Raw genomic sequence first — 19,282 nt, forward strand, 5'->3', positions numbered from 1 at the left:
TAATTTTCGGTGCTCCTTTTTGGTCATTTTGAAGCTTGACACAGTCCTCGTTTACTTTCATTACTGGAAAAGAGTGACCAGGATATTCTCCAGAAATTGTATTTAGAAATCAGAAAGTCATGAAAGAAACAACGAGGGTGAGCAAATGATGACATCATTTTAATTTGTGGGTGAACTATTAGTTGTGCCATATGTTGTTATGTAGCTTGACAACCATAAACAGCTTGCAGGTAGACTAGCCTATATGCAGCTGTTCACAAGGGATGAGAGGGAAAATGTTGTTGCAGGTGTGAGAATTGTGGTGCGTTCATGCCATGTCAGAAATATGGAAGGAAAAAAAACAACGCGTTAACGATTTGAATCAGTTTGATAAATCGTTCACTGAATCAACTCACCGAATCATTCAGACCGGCTACTGAATCAACTCACTGAAGTAATTCCATGGCATCACATCTTTAGCTTACTTCAGTAGGCATTAGGCTATATTTATGATTAACATTCCAAACAGAGGTTGTTAACATAAGAGTAAGGAGATGCATATTTATTTGATAGACTTTATTGATTATGTGCACATTTTAGCATAGTAATTTGACACCATTATTAAGCTACATTGAAGATCACATCAAAGTTGCATCTGTTTGTGTAATACTACACGATGTTTAACAATATTTCTCATTTTAATAGAATTTAAGACTATAATTTTATATATTTGTAATTTAATTTTATATCTTTCCTTTATACAGTTGGCAGGCATGAACAGACAATAAAATTCACTGAGAATCAAACAGTCAAACCTATATAGAAATTATGACCCATTTGAATATATTTTCTTTAAAAGGAGATAATTCCTTTTAATATAAAAACAGAAAGTACACAAATGTAAAATATGCCAAAAAAAAACTTAAACCAAACTGTGGAGTACAACCCTCAGACATGGGTTCCATAAGTCCTGCAAAATTCAAATAAATGACTGAAGTTTCATTTGCCTCGGAAACTTGATTGCATCAGTGATACAGTTAGTCATTAGACATTCATTAAAGCCATCATTTAACATACATATCTATCCTAATTGGTAAAAACATGACCACACAGAAAAGCACTGAAAGTTTGCCTGAGCCACAACAATATCATGGAGGACCATCTAGATAACCACATATGTGAACCAAGCTACTTACACTGAAGATGACTTTTAACAACTGCATTTGTCACAAAATGGGTCAAATAAAGAACACAGACTTGTTAGGTTTAGTTTACAGTGGAGATATTGCACAACCTAAATCACATCTGATTGAAGTTAAAATCCTGTCTTATGCAAGACCCACAATGATCACCTTTTGAGAATCAAATCAAATACAGGGCGTTTGCATCGTTTGTTGAGTTAAGATCTGTACAACACTTCTATTTGGTTTAGACAGTTTACGGTACAACATTACATTATACATATATATACACATTAACGCACCATTTGTCACAAAAGGATAACTGTGAATACACAACAGACTGGTGAGCGGGAAAGCAAAGGAGGATTCGGGATTGGGTCGGGACTCCTGGAATGGCCTTGACTAAATATATTGCCTAAAACACACCAGTATTGGGATGTTTTATCCACACTTGTGGAAGACACTGCCGGTTCAGCTCTAAACTCCTTGGGTATGGCATTTCAGGAGTAGTTGGTTTAGGATCCACATTGTGTAACTGGGATCACACTGGGACATACTAAATGCGGTTTAGTCTAAAACCCAACATGTGAAAAGCATCTCCTCTAAAGATGATCTTTTTGTGAAGACATTTGCTGCTGATGGCATCCTTGGCTTTGTATTTTGGCTTTGCGTTTTCATAGGGCCCAAGTGTGATGAACAAGCAGCTCCAAACACCTACATACTCATCCAGGCATGCAAAATATACCTTCTCTTGATGCAACAAACCTTCCTGAGCTTTCACCCATCTCATATGTTCTCAAGTGTTACAGTATTAGTGTGCAAACATGTTTATATAGCAAACAAATACATTCGACGGATACCTCCCTTTACTGGCTTTCGCAATCAATAACTCTATACAGTAATGGGTTGGAAGACCTGATCAGTGACGCTAGGTCATTGCGTCTTTCTCTTCAGGACGTCCCTGAGACATATGTGATTACACAAAACCAATCTCTTTTTGTATGCCTATCAGGCTAAGGCATATTAAACACGTTGAAGTGTGTACAATTGTGAGTCTTGTCAGGAAAAGGGACGTCAGGGAAGCAGCGACAGCTTGCTCACGAAAATGAAACAACGTTTTCACTACAACTACCTTATCTAGGTGCAACGTCACGACACAAAGCAAGACCACCCACATTGTGCGACTACGTTCTCCTTAAGTGACATGCAAGTAACGCAAGTGGCTAGCGCTAACAGCTAGTTAGTTTCGATGATGGAAGCTTGTGCTTAAATCCTAAAATCCTGCTCAAGTGTGTAAAATACGGAACAATAAAACATTTGGTTACATTACAATGTGGTGCACTGTTAAAATCATAAGATGGTGCCCCTTATCGTAACAGAACATGCTTCAGACAATTAGCAGACATACTTCAGATATCATATATCTGAGAGAGCGTGGCGGTGGATGGTTTTACAACAAAATGTCCACCAAAACTTTTCATTTTCAAAAGCAATCTAGGATTATTAGTTAATAACAGGAGACTGGAATGAATAGGCAAAGCACGTGTGCTAAGTGTATGCAGGTCCAGTCACTGTGTAGGTAGTGTAAAAGGGTGCGTGCGAGTGTTTCTGTGTGTGGAATTTTATTTTCACACCTCCCTCCATCAGTTGGCCTCGAAAAACTGTGAATGTGTCTAAAGAATTCAGTTGTGTTAAAAGATTTAACTGCAATAATGCTGTGATATCTCACTTCATATTGCGGTCTTTAGCAGTGCAGGCAGTGTTTTATTTATGTTGCATTGCAAATTGATGTGCACAGATCTGAAGTGCACTGCAATGTGCGATATAATTGGTCCTTCCTGTGTATAATTGACAAGTGTCTGTGTTTGTATGATTTTTAGAAAGACTGCATAACCTCTCTGTCTGTGTATGTGTGTGTGTGTGTGTGTGTGTGTTTATTCCACAGAGAAGAGGCTTGCAAAGGATTTCCGAAGGTTGCGGATGGTCTCAGCCTTGGCTTCGTCCTGACTAGGATTTTGGTGCTGGGCCGCCGGCGTTTCTGGAATGTTGAATGTATTGGTAAGAGACTGGGATTTGCTACAGAGAGAAGAAGTGGCAATAAAGGAGAGGAAGAGGCTATTAAAGTCATGCAGCAAACCCATGGAGATGGCTTTATAAAGGTATGGCAGAGAAAAATAAATAAGCTGTGAGAGAAAGAGAGAGATTGAAATTCATATGCTTTCTTTTGTGTCATTCATTTAAGCAATCATGACTCAAGTGCAATGTTTACATCAGCCCTTGGACTTATGAGAAATGGCATCTCTGGATGTAGAGACATGCACTTTACTCTGCGCCATTGTTTATTCTTGGCCACTATTCCTAAATAAAGAACCAAGTGCAAAGGCACATCTCAGTAATATAAATAAATAGTATGTTTTTTTTGGTTTTTGAAAGAATCGGTTTTATATTGTATTAGTCACCTTAGAACTGTATTGAGGAATAGTGGGAATAAGATGAACACATTCATCGGTTCAATCATCGCTTGACAGTGAAAATAGATCAAATGCACATTTTTATTCAGAAAAATGCATTTTTCACAATCAAGTGCATGAATGGTTTGGGTGTAAGACTGAAGGAAGCCATCTTCGGCATGCAAAATACCAGATCATCTAATGTGCATACTTCTGTATCTCCAGTGTTTTAATTAGGCATCTGCCTATATGTATGAGCCACATTCATCATTATCACTATTATTAACAAATGTCATGTTCATTATTATCATCAACATTATCAAAATCTGTTTATGAATATTTAAAGGAATTTAAGTCATCATAGTATGCTTTGCAGAATCTGTTAAGGAGCTTTTGGATGTGTTTATCCATTCATTTCATGCTCATCTGTTGCATACTTGGTAGTAGCCAATACACTCATGGCTAAAATATGAAATATATACCAAAATTATTAGATTATAGATTGGGGGAGGGGATGCTTTAGCTAAATAAAGTTAAACATAGATGACTTCAGGCAATTTTCCATTAGGCTTTATCCAATTTTTTGAGCTTGCACCATTCCTATTTTGAAATAGGAAGATATTGTGATGACTGTGTGAATTAGGACAACACAGGGTTTCATGTCATTGTAAGTGACTGGCAAGGCAAGAAATTACCAATCATACCAGTAATTAGCTGGTCACAATCTAGTCTCTTATATAAAAAATAACATTACCGTGACATCACTGTGTAAAACATAGGTTTTCTGTTTAATCACACTCTTCATCAGACCTATCCCAATCCCACGTTGAACTCTACTCATGCAGCGCTTCCCATCCCGCAGTTGTCTCTGTGTTCTTACTAAGACATTTAACTGCATAGTTTGGGCTGTTCATTTTCAAAATAAACATTTTAAAATACATTCTTTCATTATGTACTCAACTCTTCAAAAGTTTGGGGTCAGTAAGTTTTTAGTTGTTGTTGTTAAAGAAAATAATACTTTTCATCAAGGATGCATTATATTGATCAAAAGTGAAATTTAAGACATTTATAATTTTACAAAATTCTGTTTCAAATACTGTACATGCATCATAATTGTCGATTATTCCCTTGAAATTGTAATTGCGATTATTAATTATGATTATCACAATTTACATTGAATGATGTTTATATCATTGTTTGAAGCAACTGCATGCCATATTTTTAGATGAAAATAAACAAGCTGAAAACACTAAATGAAAAACTTTTATTGATTTTCTATAGTATTAAGCCTCAAATGTAAACTATACATTGGATTGGTTTCTTCTTTAAATAAAAAAAGTAAAAATATGCATGGTTTTATAATGTTATACTAAATCTAAAAATAAAACAATGGAAAAACCCTCAAGATAACATGTAGATTAGAAGGAAAAAAAACATCTTAAGCACGCAGAATAACATAAGTGGACTTTGAACGATTAATTGCCACTTTGAACGATTACGTGATTATGGCATCCGTAATTGTAACCGCGATTACAAATTTGATTAATTATGCAGCCCTAACATTGATAATAATAATAAAATGTTTCTTGAACATCAAATCAGCATTTTAAAACAAGACTTCTCCCAACAAAACATTACAAAATCCTTGTTAAAAACTGACCCCAAACCTTTGAATGGCAGTGTTAGAAAATAGACCCACACAAATTATACCCACATTATTTGAGTATAGAATAGAATTAAATTCAGAGCTTGTGAATCAAAATCAAATCGGGAGGTCTGTATTTATAACCAACCCTATACAACATTTACCCTGATAGGTTTACCCTAATTCACACAGTCACTGTCAATCAGTACCATCAACTTGTCATGCGATTTGAGAATTTTACAATGTAGCAGAGGAGAATGGCCACCATCTATCTAGTGTAGTCATTAGCGTGGGTGATGAAACTTCATCAATAAATGGAAAAACATGTCCAGATGCTTATGAATCATAAAAATCTTCACATCCAGTCAACTGCACTTACAATTTTCAAGCAAATATGACAGAGGACAAAAAACATCTTACTTAAGCTGTGGCGATCCACTCAGAGCCGAGTGATCAGGACTTGGTTTCTGTGGAGGTGTGGGTTTCTGCTGCAAGGGAGGTCGTGCACCTCCTGGGCCTCCTAGACCTCCCTGGCTCTGTGCAGTAGGCCGTGGTTGCTGAGTGGTAGGAGGGCGAGGACTGCTCTGCGTTTGCAGGGCTGGTTGAGGGGCATCCTGGGTTGGCTGTGGTCCACCCTGGGTGGGCTGCCTGGTTGGCTGGCCTTGTCTTGGCTGCTGAGGCCTCTGCTGAGGCTGACCAGCTGGTTTGGGACCCTGGCCGCCAGTTTGAGGCCTCTGTGGCTGCTGTTGGGTACCACCTTGCTGGGGCCTCGGTGACTGAGGAGAGCCACCCGGGCCACGGACGGGACCCTGTGCCGTTGCGGGCCTCTGCTGACCTGCGGCCCCTTGACTGGCCTGTCGCTGTGGGGGTTGATTGGGCCGGGTTTGTTGGGCAGGGGGGTTCTGAGCATTAGGACTGGCCACAGACTGGGTTTGGGCAGGGGGCTGGCCCTGGGGAGACGGACGCTGCTGTGGTGGGGCTCCTTGACGGGCAGCAGTAGTGCTAGCAGCTGCTTGTTGTGGACCTCCTAAAAACAGAGCTCATTTTTACTGTGTAAACAGGTTGTAATATAAGCACAAACTATTAAACACAAACTATTAACCATTTTATTCAGTTAACCAGAGATCTATTGGTATTTAGAAATATCTGTCTTAATTTATTCACCCTCATGTCGTTCCAAACCTGTATGACTTTCTTTGAATGTCTAAAGTCTCAGTTTTGCATACAGTGAAAGTAATTTGTTATTTTTACCATAAAGGCCCATTCACACCAAGGAAGCTTGTCATGAAATTTGGTGCGATAAATATTTTCATTTGAATCAACAGCTGCTAACACATCAGCTCAGACCAACATGAACACTTGCATGCTGTCGATGAGAATTTAGTTGTTTTTTTTACAGAGAAGTATTCTAATCTCTTTTCCATCGAACCACAAAGAACATTGGCCAACCAATAAGATTTACGCTTTTGGTCATGCCCAGAGATGCTGCTGTAAAACTATGACTTTGTGGAACTCACAAACAGAGTATCTTTCTAAGCAATAATGAATAACAGAGGAAGAATCTATAATCGGCAGTGAAAATGGATATTGAGCAGCCTATGTCTTTTGGTGTTGGCATGTAATACAAAGGATTGACTGAAGTCTGCATGTAATGAAAAGGAACAACAAAAAAAACTATTTACTTCATTAGAGCACATTACTAATCTTGTAAAATTACCTTCACCTCTGGAATGGCATTCCTTCTCTGATGACGTCAGTTGAACAGGCCCTAAATCATTTCAAAAAGTACATTAAGCTATCCAGAAGCTATATTTCAAGACTTGTGTGATGAACAGATCAAAACTTAAGACTTTATTCACTAAAAATGTTCCCCATATAATATACGGCATCAATTGTGTCAAACCTGTTGCAATGTGTCGTCATATAGCATATTTGAAAACTATGGGGTGGAAGATTATGAGTAATAATGACATATATTTTAACTTATTCCCCTGTAAAACTATTGTATGCTTTCATAAGATGTCTTTGTATGTACTATTTTCATGGTGCACTTTTATGGTACAAAATGACCATTTTGGAGTTTGGCAGTAAAAATCGCAAGTTTACTTTCATAGTATGTAAAACTGCAGCTTAAGCACTGTTCAGAATATCTTATTATGTGTTCTTCAGAATATCTCATTATGTGTTCAACAAGCTAGAAAGTCATGCAGAATGTGAAGGTGAGTAAATGATGAATGAATTTTCATTACTGAACTCACTGCCTAAAAGGTTGGCTTCATTATTTCAGTGTAATCCCTTACCCTGTGGAGGAGGGCGCTGTTGCGCCTGGGGGAAACTAGACTGAGAGATGGGTTGAGGTGAAACAGCTGGGCCCTAAAATACACAACAAACATAAAAAGGAGAGTATATCAGAAACCAAACCACACAGAGAAACAGAATGCTGGCACACACAAATTTCAGTGCAAGCTTTAGTATTTTTAGAAACGCCTTTAGTCACTTTCATTAAAAAACTTCCAAACAGCTGTAATCTCAAAAATTGCTTATCATCACTATAGAAACATAAATAAATGGCTGAGGCCAACAAAAGTGCAGTCATTAATCTTCAGGCAATCAGTTTAGCACAAATGTGGAGGGAATTAAACCAAGCGATTTGATGCAGAGGTGATGAGAAATGATGTCCTTAACTTATGCATTAAAGGCATTTCTCACTCTCATTCTCTCCCATCTGTGTGGCTATGAATCATTACAATCACAGCTTTGGGAATAATGGAGAATATCAATCTATGCACTGCAATCAAAAAGGATCTCAGACTCATGCTGTGACTACAAGTTTTGCATATTTCTGCTGAACAAATTGACAATAAATACTGACTGGTGGGAGGAAACTATACCATTTTACTGTATTATTCAGCAGCATTGCACTGCTTAATGTTGCATAAGCAGAAATTACAGTTTTTATATGCATGTTTTTAGGTCAGATATGCTATCAAGCAGTTAGCAGTAGCAATACTTTGAGTGGCCAACAGGCCAGCTCAAACTGAACAGCCCATTAAAATTTGCACAGAGCAAATATTTTTTAACATCTCACATGAGAATATACAACTTTTATTCCTTTTCATACAAATAATGATTACAGGGGCAGATTATTGATTCATAAATACTTATTTTTGTGCTGTTCCTTGCAGAAAAAGCCTTTTGCTGTAGAACATGATTTGTAAACGAATACATTTTGACATTTGCATCACATAACCAGCTCCACATGTATGGCTTTTCTGACATAGTAAAATTGCTCAGCAGCTCACCTGGTATAGCATTGCACTTGCAATGCAGAGTGCTCAGGCACAAGTCCCGTGACATACGAGTTACCATAAAAGAGCTCAAAGACTTCTAGAAGCAAGCTAAAATTGCATGGTTGTTTCAGCAAATGCATTTTTTTAGCTCATGTTTGTTTTGTTATTTTCAAATGCGATAGCGCACCCCTAATCTGACATTTCATTTCCAAAATGCTGCATTACGTACAACAACACCATAATAAAACATTTCCAGATGTATGTTCACCTGTTGCAGATAAAGCTGAACATGCTTTTAGAGGCACTCACATTTCACTTGTGACACGAAGCATACAAGAAGTAACATAATATAATTTTGCAGGAATGTCACCACAGGCACGTTTTCCTTTGAGCCTGGGTTGAGAATATATGAGGATGTTTTAAAGCGAATGTGTTAACCTGAGAACGGACTGGAGTGGGAGCTGAAGTGTGTGGCACGGTCTGGTTTATTTTAGCCACAACAAGATCAGCTATTAGAGCCCGGTCCTCATCCTGCTGATCTCCTATGAGAGGCATTGAGCAGCCCACCACCTAATAGACACACACACAGAGCGTTTGCCCAGGGCATTAAGGATATTATTATTATTATAGTTATTTTGAAAGCTGACTCTTTTTGCAGATGTTGTTACCTCTATGATGTAATCTCGACCATCTTTACCATGCAATGCCTCTACAGCGCATATATCAAGACCTCCAAAAACCTCAGAGCATACGTCCACCCACATACGATACCTGCAGGGAAAATCGCAAATGATGACCTTATGCAGTCCAATAAAAGAATCCACCCACACTGTTGCCCAGAGTAAACAAGGGAATCAGGATTACTGCAGTGCAAAACATTAATATTTGGCTTGGTATCTTCGACTGTTTTGATTGAAAATCCTCTAGCAAACTAAACTCGTTTAAAAATAAATCCATTTCAAGAAAAATATGTTACTTGTTCAGTGTACGCTCTTCCTGAAAAACAATTCCATCATCAATAAAAAAGTTTTTTATATGTAAATGACTTTTACATCACTAAGATTATTAGGGCTGCATTATTTATTGAAATAAAACCAAAATAGCAATATGGCTTAATTAAATATATGTAATTAAGTCATATTTAATAAATAGTAATATTTATATACAATCACAACTGTTTTGACCAAATTACGTAGCAAGGAGCAAACAAGGAGCTTTTTCATTTTTGCATTTAATTTTGTTCCAAAAACTATTGAGCTGCCTTGCTGCCCTCTGCATCCTAACTAAAATTGAACGTCATTAAGTGGCTGATTTGACATACTTTACTTAGGCAGCAAATCATGTGAAATGCACCGCAATGTCCAAAAAAGCAATGCAATTTTCAGCAATTTTCTGAATGAATTACTAATGACTTAATAAATAAGTATATTATTATTATTATATTCAACATTTCTCTCACTTCATCCACCGTCTTGAATAAAAAATGTGATGCTGTTTAAGAGGTATCTTTTGTCTTAAATGAGGTATTTTAGTGTCATGTAATGTCCGATAGTGCTGTCTACTGAGGCGGCTCACAAGGTTTTGAAAAAAACCTATTAGCATATATGATATGCATTAAACATAACATGCTAAATTATGCAAAATATGTCATTTTTAGATGAGCAAACATATAACAAGGTTATCTAATGTCATGTTATAGGAACTGTATAATATGCCTTGTGTCATGGTAGAAGGAACATCCTGTAAGATGTGTGTACCTGTCAGACATGGCCACCTGCTCTAGCATGGCTGATCCTGTGTTGGTCTTCCAGTTGCCAGATATAGATGTCCTCCTGTCCAGTAACACAACAGCAGGTATGGCACAGTGTTTTACAATCAGTTCCAGTGATATTGTTAAAGGCACAGATTCCATCCATGTCGTATTGACATGAAAACACTGCTATGGTTTTAGACTCTTACATGTAGGCCTTGTAATTGTCACCGATTTTCTGGATTCGGATGTCATACTTGGCGTCAATAAAAGGCTCAGATGTGGCATACGTCTTTGTCAAAGCTACAACACTAGCAATGTCTTGGAAATCATATTGATTGTCCACTTTGACCTGTACAGAGAATTTGAATTGCACTGATACAGCTGTAATCACAAAAAGACCAATACAAGTCATAAAATAATATATATAGTTTGAGATTTCTAATTAGTTTAATGAATGACATTTTTATCATATATTTAAAAAACCAGCAATCGACAGGAATGTCTAAGAAAGGGTTTCAGTCATACCTTTCCCATGCCAGAGTGAGCATGACCCATCTTCACAACCACAGGAAAGCCAGGTGTAGTGATCTGAAGACGAGAGATATATGAAGATTTGTTTAAAGAATAATAATATAACATATTATAATATAATATTATTAATATAACACTTATAATGTTACATTTCTATTTCAAATAAATGCTGTTCTTTTGATCCTTCTATTCATCAAAGAATCCTGAAAAAAAGTTTTCACAGTTTCCACAAAAATATTAAGCCACACGACTGTTTTCAAGATTCATAATAATAAGAAATATTTCTTAGCATATTAGAATGATTTCTGAAAAATCATGCGACACAAAAGACTGGAGTAATAGTTGCTGAAAATTCAGCACAAGAATAAATTACATTTTAAAATATATTAAAATAGAAAACATTTTTACAATTGTACTATTTTTACTGTATTTTTGATCAAATAAATGTATTATTGATGAGCATAAGAAACTTCCTTCAAAAACATAAAAAATGTTTGACAGTAGCGTGTGTGTGTGTGTGTGTGTGTGTGTGTGACTGTGTGTGTGTTCTGGTATATATGGTTTATGAGGACACTTCCTGTGTCCCCATAAAACAAAAGGCTTAAAAAACATACTAAATGGTGTTTTATGAAATTAAAAAATTGCCAGTAGTTTTCTGTGAGGGGTAGGTTTAGGTGTAGGGCAATAGAAAATACAGTTTGTACAGTATAAAAACCATTACGCCAATGGAAAGTCCCCATAAACCACATATGCAAGAATGTGTGTGTGTGTGTGTGTATAAATAAAGAATTATATACATGCCATTACTCAACCATGTTTTATTGCAAATATTAATACACAATATTAGCATGATATTTTTCTTATCCGAATAAATTATTAAATAGAAAATGACACCAACAACAAGTTGCTTTACTTTGAATTGGTTATTAATAGGAGAACATGTTGTATTTGCAGTCTCAGTGGTGCTTGATAGGAATCTTATTCATAATGCTTGCTGCAGTAATTGAAATGTGAGAGCAAAATCTTTCTGCTCAGGGACAAAATGAGCCCACTGAATTACATCTGAGTCTGCTGTCCTTTATCTTAGAAAAAGGCCAGTGAGAGAGAAAAACATTCTGGCAAAGAGTGTGTCTGGGATCATTTATGTGTGAAGATGCCTGCAGTGGAGGAATAGGAGGTGGTGGTGGCACTGCGGCAAGCTTCCCCCTCCTATTAAAACCTGAACTATGTCTATAATAACTGTGATGTACCACACAATTACACTAGTCTGGAGTTTATGAAATTTCTAGTCTAGACAGGGCTATAACTATGCTAAGTTGAGTGGAGCATTGCTGAACTGGGGCACTGAATATGCATGAGTCTTTTATATTTTACTGTTTACTGCATCCAGGCACTGCTGTCCCTGCCACAGATGGGAGCTTTGTGTGGGGTCCAGTGGGACCGTCTAGAGCCCTATAGCTCAGGGTTTACTGGTGAGGAGGGCCAGGAGAGGGCCAGGGACAGGGACAGATGGTTAAACACTTACCATCTCCTTGTGGTTGGGGTAATAAACCTGGTCGATCAGTGGGAACTCCTCTGGACCCAACTGCTTGTACAATCTGGACAACTGACCAAACTGATAGATGCATGGCGACCCACACACAGACATACATACATAAACATAGAAACATAGAGACAACTATTATGCAGCAATAGTTAACCCCTTAGAATTCCTGTAAAATTTGCCTTAAACGCCTAAAAAGGCATACCCAAAGTAAATTGCATGCTGTTCTTGAACCATTTGGAGTATATGCTTGCTTTTGGTCTCTTTTGAAAGGTGACACTCTGAGGTTTGTTCCTAAACTGGTATTGAGTAATAGAACTTTGAACACGCTGAAAAAGGAGGAAAAACATTCCGCCTACATTTTTTTTTTTTTTACTTTTCGACAAATCTTTTTTTTTCATGAACTTTTCAGTTGATAAAAAAAAAACATCTTGATAGATCGTTAAAAATCATTTTGATTCAGACCATTTGGGAAATGATTTATTTAGTCTGATTTGTGGAGCAGCTTGACCTACTTCATTGAAAAGAATTGACAAAAAAAACTATTCACTTAAGTCAATTATTTGATTTATATATTTCTCTCTATACAAGAGCAACATAAAGCCTGAATTAGAGCTTCTAAATTGAATAATTGTAACTACAATTATAATACATCAAAATACATATCTATTCATTGTTACACCTTTAGAAAGTATAATGCATTAAAACGAAAGACAGACAAACCGTCAGCTATTATAATGCATTTTAACTTTGGGTACAATTATTTATGAAAAGTCATAATGCATTAATACAATGTATATTATTAATACCTTTGCTTTAAGGCTTTATGTAAAGTGTTACCAATTTGATTCATTTCCATGATTTTTCTGAGCCTGGAAAACACTACTTTCCTTTACTGTGGGAATACGAAAATGTGTTTGTTTTTTTTTTATAATGGAAAGATGTTTAAAGTACATTACTAATCCCATTTTGGACACCCTAAGAACATCCCTAATTGGCTAATCAATATGGACTGATGTATGCAGTGCTCACCACCCATGGTTTGTCACAGAAGTTGTAGACAGAGTGAAGGGTATTGACACAGGGCAGACCAGCATACTGAAGTCCAATCACAATGTTCCTGTGGTCGCCATTCTTGGCCATGCTAAAAGCATGCTGTCGCACCAGCACAAAATCTGGCTTGAAACACCTAAATGACCAGAGAAATGTTGGTAATTATTATGAGTAATTATAATTACAGCAAATCTATCTATTTACACAGTACAGATATACAGTAGTATAAACAGTACATTTATTTTCTTTGATTAATCATCTTGAATGATGCTCTAAATATTACATACATTAATTGCATTAATTATTCTCATACATTTTTCATATTTGTATAATTGTTTGCAGAATTAATCAACAAAGTAAACACTGAATTAAATGCTTTATCTTTGCAATAGTTTAGAAAAAAACATTCTGAAAGATTTCTACAACAGATGTGAAACCTACTTTGTGATTTTGTTGCCATTGCGGATGGCCTCAATATCCACACTATAGCTTCCTGTTGCTTGAGCCACCAGATTAACCTCAGAGAATTCAGCCTTGAAAATCAATGAAAATCACCAGATGGAATGAAAGGATCAATGCATGTGATCAGTAAAGTGATGCTGTCAAAGCATTTATACTAAAACAGCACATGAGGCCTGTGATGGGTTGCCAGTGTGGTTATGTTAAAACTACAAAAATGGCTTTTTAAAGCATACCATCCATATTTCCTTTTAAGACAGGGTTTTTGTCTGACACTGTTATTAAAAAAATTCAAAACACAAATGCGGAATTGTCAAAAGGCGTTTTGAATCCCTGTGTCTGGTATTCCAGAGTGTTGCCAAAGTCTTGCCTAAATCCCTAGATTAGTGTGTACTAATTAATAGTATTACATATAAAACTCCAACCAAACATAAATTCAAGCAGTTGTTCAATAACAAAATGTTTCTTATAGTCAAAATTACTTTTGGATTATTGTAAAGCTGCTACCAAATCTGTCTCGTCCATGACTAATTATTTTAAATGATATTATTCATTCACATAACAGATTCAATTTTTATCCTCGTCTATAATCGATTAGATCTTGCATTTCATTACTAGAGACAGCTTTGATATATTGCCCCATCCCTTTTCAAAACACAAACAAATGCCACAGGAGAAATGATAAAGGCTCAATATTGCAATTGCAACTCAGAGTGATAACAATAATCTCTAGCCAGTTGATGTGTTTGGTAAGTCTAACATCTAATTCACACTGTTGAGTTGTTTGGAAGAATATAACAAAATCTCACCTGTTCTACTTTAATGTCAAATTCACCATGAACCTTTTTGCCTTTAAACACCTTTGCCCTGAAGAAAGAAAGATAAAAAAGAAAACATTTTTGCACTCGTGAGTCATAGTTAACAAAAACACTTAAAATGTGTCCAAACTAGATTATGCAACTGTGAAATGCTGTGAAAGTCATGTATTTCTAATATTCATCAAGCATGAGTTCTTTGTGTAAGGGAGGCTGATGAGTTTTGTTTCAATGTCTGGAACTATGTGTTTTTGTGCAGCAAATTTCATAATATATAAATATCTATATGCTACTGTTATACTTGGAAAAAAAACTGTAAATCATTTGCTTTTACACAGAGACATACAATTTCACCTCAGAATGCAAAGTCATATTTTTCAGTCACAAAATAAAATAAGTAGGTGGATGGATGGATGGATGGAATGTTGCCTCCACTAAAAAGTATCCGAATGCATATGAAATTAACTTTTTGGTGTTGTTTTGATTTCAATATTCCAGGAAATGTCACTAGCCCTCATGTGCTCTTTAAATATATGCTCAAATACATATAATTCCTTGAGTACGCAATAGGACATTTTGATCCATCCTGAAAATGGTTCCTATAAGTCCTCCAGAGAGTTTCACCTGGGAAAACTCCAAAAGTGCCTCAATTACCTTGTCATTTTCAAAGACTTTGTGTTAACACTATAACCAGTCTACTCTTAAACCCAGCAACGCAGGACCTTTTAATCTGGACTCAAAAGCTAATGTAATATACTTGGCCATAGGGTCTCACTGCTTCTCCATTAACTGGCCCAGACTGAATAGTGAAATGCGCACAAACACACGCGCGGGCACACCTACAACTACACGGGAGCGCGTGCCAGAAAGGCCCATAGACTAATGAGTCACGACATTTGGATAGTGACTCCTTTTGGCCTGTATTAGCACGAGCTACAAGTCAGGTGCGAGCCTGAAACGTGAAACAAACACTTGAATAATCTGTTCATAAACTTCAAGTTATATATTCAAAATGCATTGGATCATGCGTCTTACCAGTCTGTCTGCTGGTCATCAAGGACCAGGAGGATCTTGGCATTGCTCGAGCCGATTCCTCTCTCGGTGGCCTCGTTAAAGGTAGCGGCAGCGGCGGCGGTGGTCTGTTTGACGGCGTTGGAAATGGAGGAAAAAAAGCCGGCGCTGGTAGACTGGCTGGGGGGTTGACGCCTCTCTTGAGAGCCCGGCGAAAGCACCGGGGCTGGGCTCTGCTGCGGCGGATCGGGCCGCTGTAAATCGCTCATGCCATTGGGCAAGTTGGACATGAAATTACTGTCCGATAGTCGACGTCGCAGGTAATTCATGGTGAAGATGAAAAGGGATGCGACTGTAAATTATCCCCTGTAGATTCTGCACGGCAAAACAAAAAATCCAAGACGAATGGAAAACCGATCAAGTATTTGATATATAGGATGCAACCGAGCGTTTCAGTTTAAAACGAGACGCGAAAATGAGTGATACGCAATTCTCCAGGGTGCACCTCAAGGCAAAGGTCGTATGCAAAAGCTGCAATGCAACGCTGCACTGCAACAAATGAAAGAAACCAAATCAACGCTTTATTAAAATCACGATTAAATATGCGTAAATAAATGCTCGTAATAGCTTAAGTGTGACTGATTGACTTACATCACTGAGAAGCTCGTTCAACAATTGGCATTAGGATTTCATGCTCCTTCCATTGATGTTGATGATGTTTAGAGCCTATTCCACGGGCGTGGAGAAAAACAGTCCTAGCGAAGAGGCACTTGTTAAAAGTGTGCTTGCTCGGTTAGGGTAGTAATTGTCATAAATGAAACTCGGTGAGGCAAAATCTCCGGCCAGATTCTCTGCGATCCGGCTGGGGCTTCGGAGGATGCAGGGATTGCATCACTCGTGCCATCCAATCCTAGTAATCCGCTCAGTGTTTTCCCTCGTCATTTTTTCTGACCCATCATGAGTTTTCCCGGTTGCGCACGTTCTGTACACACGGGACAGATGTGGTTGTTTAGATGCGTACAGTGATGAATGGGGAGGAGAGACGAATTTGGCATGTGCTTGTGTTCATTTTAAGGAAGCGAAAGACATCGATTCAACATCACTGACAGTGGGTGGTGCTGCCTAGTGATTAAAGAGCTTGTAACTAAAAGGTTGTAGGTTCAGACTCTGCAGGTGGCAATCCTTGAACTGTCACCATGGTGCCCTTGAGCAACACACCTAAACCCAGGTTGTTCCCTCGGGACTGTCCTTGTACATTATAGGGATGCTGTAAGGGGTTTTGAAGAAAAGCCTCAGATAATTGACGATTAATTATGAGGGTGTTTGTCTTAAATATATATTAGAAATAATAATAATAATAATAGGTGATGTTGGAGCAGTGTTAGAAATTATTGTTTTATTATTATTATTATTATTATTATTATTATTATTATAGGGCACTTTATGCACCTTGAAATTTGTTTTAAGGCACAATTGGGAATAGAATATAATGTGTTGAAATACAGCATCTATGAAAATTGTGGATGGGTTTTCAGTACTCTGGACAGTGACTGTGGAAATACTCCTTCCTGTCTGTGTTTTCAGCACCCTGGACAGGGAATCTATATGTTCTTGATGTTGCTGTTAATAGGAAAGACCGGGGCTAGTCGTCACACTTTTTGCTCCTGTGAAAAATCCTCTTAAAATGTCAATGGGGGTTATGTGCTTTATTAAACTTCTGTATTCTGTAAAACAGGTCACACCGCTTCCAGTTCAGGTCTTTTGTATGCGCTTTGTTAAATATGGAGACGTTTTACTCAAGATGCCTTCAGTGGAGATACCAAAGTTGATCATCATAACTGATGTCCATCACGTATGCAGAATTATATCTAAAAGTTTTTATTTTTATTTTTCTCTCTAACATTCGGATGTTAAAATGTAATAAAAGACCAACAATAAAAATAGCTGATTACATTAAAAGTCCAAAAATATTGGCGTCAGTTCATACTTTTAACACTTTCTCCGGCAAGCAAATGCGATGGAACCTTTTTTCCAGTTTGGTCAGGTGATGCTTGACATATACCCCTTTTCTGTATAGTCACATACCTTAAAGTCAACATAAAATTAAAATTTTCTTTTTTGAAAAATGCATATAATAGATCTTATTAAAATGTCATGTCATAACATAAATGCCATAACATAAACTTAATCTTCCTGGTGAAAGGACAGACCTCTTTCTGGTGATGTATGCTAGATTTCTCCAATCATTTAGTCCACTTAAACACTGCCCCTTTCTTACAATTGACTGCAAGTTGGCATTCAGATTTGTCTCTATCCAGTCTGATTGATAGAACCAAGTCCCAGCCATACATTTTTTTCCCCTTTTTTGATTATCTGCTACACTTGTACGTCATAATATGTGAGAAAAGATCTGTTGATACTTCTGTTTCACTAACAGTTATGAACTAAATATTTAACAAAACACCAATACTCTAATATACAAAAATGAAAGAAAAATTTTTTAACAACTTATAATGAAATTACAACATGTGACAAAGTGAGTACGCTGACATTTATGAAAAATAACCTTGTCCTGAGCACACAGCCTTCAAATCAAATTTATCTTCATTATATACTTGACTCTTGTATGTCAGTGTGTTTGTATTGTATTCAGCTATTTACCCAAGAGCTATTATGAAATAAAATGAAATGTGACTTAATTTTCGGAGAATAGAATTAACAAAAAAATATATATATATTTTAGACAGTTTTGAACTAAGCATTTGAAATCAATCAATCATTTGTGTAAATAATTGGCCATTTGACTCAAAAGGTACTGAAATAAATCTGTGTGACAAGTAGCCCTCCATGTCCCCTGTGAGGTAATTTATCAGGAAATGGCCTGACTGAGATTCAAATGGAGGAACCTAATGTTTACAGGCTCCACCCAATGCAACACAATACATTAACAACACATTCATGGCCTTTGTGTTCGTATGACTCTAAAAGATATGTACATCTTCATTTTCAACCATTTCATATTCATTGCTTTTGTCACTTGTCCAGGTTCTTAAGCATAATTGCTATGGCCATTTCTGTTTGAAAATGAAATAGGACCTTGCATAGACAGACAGACCTTATCAATAAACAAATCATTGCTCACATGCTTTACTTGAGTGGTGAATCAGTTACACCCACATTAGGATAAAATGGAGACGTGGGCAGCAGCAGACAGCTTCAGGCACACAATGCAATCTGAGATGTGACTTTTGGAGAGCTACTTTACACCAGTGCTTTACAGTGGGAATGCAGTCTATAATTCCTAGGTCTTTCCCCCTTCCCTTCTGATCAAGCTCTATATCTGCAAAGAGAGGGGAAAAATTATTATTATTATTATTATTATTATTATTATTATTATTATTATTTTAATTAATGGCCTAATGAAAATAAAAAAAATAAAATAATAGAGGGAAAAGCAAAGTTTAAAAAAAAACAATTAAATGTTTAATACTCATTTTCTGTTTGGGAATTTCCTCAATTTCCTTTTAATACATCAAAGCATACTATACATCAGCGTAAGTTTCTTTCACTGA

The 19,282-nt window shown here is 36.9% G+C and overlaps 1 protein-coding gene across 3 annotated transcripts; it reads right to left on the reverse strand.

Annotated features, from left to right (window-relative positions):
- Positions 1–899: 899 nt before the first annotated feature.
- LOC107686401 (synapsin-1-like) lies at positions 900–16,581 on the reverse strand. 3 transcript variants are annotated; one of them, XM_016483370.1, is made up of 14 exons: positions 15,735–16,581; positions 14,694–14,751; positions 13,867–13,958; positions 13,405–13,561; positions 12,355–12,444; positions 10,824–10,886; positions 10,505–10,647; positions 10,303–10,377; positions 9,214–9,316; positions 8,984–9,115; positions 7,556–7,628; positions 6,973–7,023; positions 5,676–6,282; positions 900–3,198 (listed from the first exon to the last, which is right to left on the reverse strand). In XM_016483370.1, exons 1-14 carry the CDS (start codon positions 16,037–16,039, stop codon positions 3,168–3,170), a joined length of 1,980 nt encoding a protein of 659 aa, XP_016338856.1. In that variant the 5' UTR covers positions 16,040–16,581; the 3' UTR covers positions 900–3,167. The 3 variants fall into 3 exon arrangements, with proteins under 3 accessions (XP_016338856.1, XP_016338854.1, XP_016338855.1); XM_016483368.1 differs by having other exon boundaries at positions 900–3,236; XM_016483369.1 differs by lacking the exon at positions 6,973–7,023 and having other exon boundaries at positions 900–3,236; positions 15,735–16,580.
- Between the last annotated feature and the right edge of the window lie 2,701 nt (positions 16,582–19,282).

Source organism: Sinocyclocheilus anshuiensis, unplaced genomic scaffold (genome assembly GCF_001515605.1).
Source record: "Sinocyclocheilus anshuiensis isolate Anshui unplaced genomic scaffold, SAMN03320099.WGS_v1.1 scaffold1207, whole genome shotgun sequence".
NCBI lineage: Eukaryota > Metazoa > Chordata > Actinopteri > Cypriniformes > Cyprinidae > Sinocyclocheilus > Sinocyclocheilus anshuiensis.

What these genes read in the sequence shown, in the direction of transcription:
- LOC107686401 (XM_016483368.1), bottom strand. Translation starts at nt 16,039, where the DNA reads ATGAATTACCTGCGACGTCGACTATCGGACAGTAATTTCATGTCCAAC. An exon ending in TTGACATTAAAGTAGAACAG is followed by an intron (nt 13,959 to 14,693) that starts GTGAGATTTTGT and finishes TTGATTTTCAAG; the next exon opens with GCTGAATTCTCTGAGGTTAA. An exon ending in AATGGCAACAAAATCACAAA is followed by an intron (nt 13,562 to 13,866) that starts GTAGGTTTCACA and finishes CTGGTCATTTAG; the next exon opens with GTGTTTCAAGCCAGATTTTG.